The sequence below is a fragment of the Pinus tabuliformis genome, chromosome Q, assembly GCF_031772625.1.
Source record: "Pinus tabuliformis cultivar Carrire ecotype Pingquan chromosome Q, CPIR1, whole genome shotgun sequence".
Taxonomy (NCBI): Eukaryota; Viridiplantae; Streptophyta; class Pinopsida; order Pinales; family Pinaceae; genus Pinus; species Pinus tabuliformis.
Window position 1 is genome coordinate 15314816 of NC_142296.1, and position 3365 is coordinate 15318180.

Sequence of the window (3365 nt, forward strand, 5' to 3'; positions counted from 1 at the left end):
TTTGATCACTCAATCAAACTCAACACAGATATTAATTAAATTTTCTATTGAAAGTAGCCTTAGATAGATTTGGCCATCACTTTCATAGGCTACGATTCGAGCACTGCAGGAATGGATAGACATGAAAATTGGAATACATACAATTTTCAAAAATGAAATTTGTTGTTAGGTTGTCATACGGGATGGTATTTTGAAAAGAACAAAAGTGGTACAGAATTATTCTTTTGCCTTTTTCTTTTAAGCAACGTCAATAGGGGTCCACCACCATGGAGATTGATGCAAGCATTCAAATTCAATTTATGCATTATACCAGGTAATAATGGTTCAGAGTGCATAGGTCTCTATGCATGTGATAGTGACTTGCAGAGCAGACGTGGGATCCAAAAGAAATAGGGAGCAGGCCTTCATTGTCATTCGGACGTGGGTCATGCCATGGCGCGCTCCATTACCTTTTTTTAATACATTTATTGTATTTTAATTCTCTATGCTTCTGCCTTTAAATGGAGTTGAATTCAGGATCAGGGACGCAGCGATAGGCATCGCATTTAAGTTGTTTTCTCTTTTGATAAGGAATATAGGTGTTGTTATTCAATTCTAGTCTTCTTCATCACAGAGGTTTCTTCTTGTTTTGTTTGCGCAGTAGCAGCCATGGCGATGGCATACCGAATGGTATGCATACTTCCTGTTCTTTTATCTGTTCCTTCTCATATAAATGGATACAGTGATGATATTGTTTGGTAGGAATTCTGTGGTTTTAAGTGTCTGCGAAGGCAAATGTTTATGTCCTTTTTAGCACATACCCATCTGAATCCTAGTTGTAGTTTTGTAGGGTGGGGTGGAATGGGGGTGATCATTTTATACAAGTCAATTTTAGCACATACCCATCTGAATCCCAGTTGCAGCTTTGTAGGGTTGGGTGGAATAGGGGTGATCGTTCATTATTTATTAGCGCACACCCATCTGAATTCCAGTTTTGTATTGAATCTCAGGTAGATTGTATAGTGGCTGCATTGAGTATAGATATTAAAGCAAACCCATTTAAAGCCCCTTTTATATTGAATCTTGAATAGATTATACTTGTGCATTACGTTCTTTGAATTCAGATACCAGCACAAACCCATTTAAACCAGAGTTTGTATGAATATATCACAAACCCACATATGAGTTTTTATTGAATCTGGTGCATTGAACATGGATTTCAGGGCAGATCCACCTAAATCCCCAGGAATCTAGAATATATTGTATATTAGGTTGTCTTAAATATAGATGTTAGCACAGACCCACCTAAACCTGACTTTGATATACGGACCCTTCTAAACCTATCTCTGATATCCCCTGCAACATCACAAGGAGAATGAAAATACATATCTGAACTTCATACAAATGACTCACTTAACGAAATATATCAAAACTTGGTATGTATGACCTCTGAAAACTCAAAGGCGCCTATCAGGCCTAGTCTTAACTGGCTCTGTGTTAGTTTATGTGCCGGGAATATTGTCAGATGAAACTTCATTGTGTTAACATAAAAATGAGCCCACAGATCCAAGGCTGTGCAAGTCATTAATTGGGTTGATATTGTTGTTGTGTTCAGGCAACAACAGGCATGGGGGTATCCGACGAATGCCTGAGTTTGTTTCAGGAGTTGAAGAGGAAGAAGGCGCATCGTTACATTGTGTTCAAGATCGACGAGAAATCCAAGAAAGTGTTGGTTGATAAAACTGGGGGGGCTGCAGAAAGTTACGAGGATTTCACAGCATCCCTTCCCGATAACGACTGCAGATATGCAGTGTTTGATTTCGACTATGTGACTGTGGACAACTGTCAGAAGAGCAAGATCTTCTTCATTGCCTGGTTAGTATTTCATTTACTTATGTATCCTCTGTTCTTTGTTGTTTGGGTCAACGTTTTTTGATAGGTAATATTACACCAAACTAGTAGGTTTAGCTGTGAATAGGTGTGAATTCACGAAAACTGGCCCAGATTCAATGCTAACTGTATTCCTGTATGGGGTTTACTTGAGAATTCCATCTGAAGTTGTGAATTTTGTGGCATTATTGCTAGGTCTCCCGACAAATCCCGCATCAGGGCAAAGATACTTTATGCTACATCTAAAGACAGACTGAGGAGGGAGCTTGATGGCGTTCACTATGAGCTGCAGGCTACTGATCCTACTGAGATGGATATTCATGTGATCAGAGAGCGTGCCACTTAGATCATATGTTAAATTAAATTAGATTACATCATTTCAGGACTTTTGTTTAAAAACTGGGGTGATGCAATTCACTCATGACATTATCTCATCAAGGATCTCGACCCCGAGGAATAACTGCCATTTATCATTTGTTGATCCTTATGTGACTTTAATTCTCTTATTTTGCTGCAACAACAAATTACTACTGAATGGCATATGTTACTGAAAACCCTGTTGGATCCAGACTACGTTGGATTCCATCAGTCTGCAAAAAATAAAACCCATATGGATTACTCTGCCATCTTTATTTGCCCAAAATCAGAAGGTTGAGATTTCAGAGCAAAGCTTTGCCTTGCATATGTGGCATGTTTAAACACTTTTGATCCAGATATTACGATTTGATCACTTTACCAATGAATTGTGTTGTAAGATGCCAATGTAGTTCCATACAAACACTTTATTCGGTGATGATTTTATAAGTAGGGTTTCTAGAATCTAGCTACATTATGTATCTTGAAAAAAATGGGTTTTGTTATATTATGCGGGATGGTTATATATAAATTAATCTGCTGATCAATGGAGTTTCCTTGCTTTAGTTATCAGAGATTCCTTGCTTTAGGTGTTTGAGAAGTCTGATTTAGAGTACATGTTTAAATGTAGCATGCAGAACAGGGAGCTTTATTGCAAATGACCAAATTGATAATGCTCTCTTCTGACTGAAGAGAGGTATTATAGCTTTTAACCAGATTTAGAGTGCAAATTTGATTGTGACTTACAGAACACAGCTTTATTGCAAATGACCATGTTTGATAACGTTTTGTTCGAAGGGAGTGTTGTAGTTTAACCGCCATCAGGGTTTATGCTTACTTGGGTTGTTATATTGGCCGTCTTGCTCTTGGAAGTTGTGTATGTTTATGCAGTTCATTAACATTTCAGCTTTTTCATTAAAGTGTAATAGTTAAATATAAATCCTGATGAATTTAATATTGTAGAACATTGCAGCATCCCCCTTTTTTTGTCACTGTTGTTTTACATCTGTCAACTTCATAGTATTAAATTAGGAATATTCTCTACCGCTTCCTCTAAATATCTTTTAGCATCTTTGATACCTTTTAAATTCTTTGAGGTTTGCTTTGAGCTTATTATGTTTCGAGCTTTGCTTTGAACTTAA

The 3365-nt window shown here is 37.4% G+C and overlaps 1 protein-coding gene across 1 annotated transcript; it reads left to right on the forward strand.

The window, feature by feature from the left end:
* The first annotated feature begins 357 nt into the window (after positions 1 to 357).
* LOC149218027 (actin-depolymerizing factor 5-like) lies at positions 358 to 2495 on the forward strand. Its single transcript, XM_089383749.1, has 3 exons — positions 358 to 669; positions 1595 to 1854; positions 2065 to 2495. The coding sequence occupies exons 1-3, from the start codon at positions 649 to 651 to the stop codon at positions 2213 to 2215; spliced, it is 432 nt and encodes a 143-aa protein (XP_089239875.1). The 5' UTR covers positions 358 to 648; the 3' UTR covers positions 2216 to 2495.
* The last annotated feature ends 870 nt before the right edge of the window (positions 2496 to 3365 follow it).

Bases quoted from the DNA above. Each gene is read 5' to 3' on its own strand.
- LOC149218027 (XM_089383749.1), top strand. From the start codon at position 649: ATGGCGATGGCATACCGAATG. The intron at 670-1,594 runs GTATGCATACTT...TGTTGTGTTCAG, and splicing joins TGGCGATGGCATACCGAATG to GCAACAACAGGCATGGGGGT. The intron at 1,855-2,064 runs GTTAGTATTTCA...CATTATTGCTAG, and splicing joins AAGATCTTCTTCATTGCCTG to GTCTCCCGACAAATCCCGCA.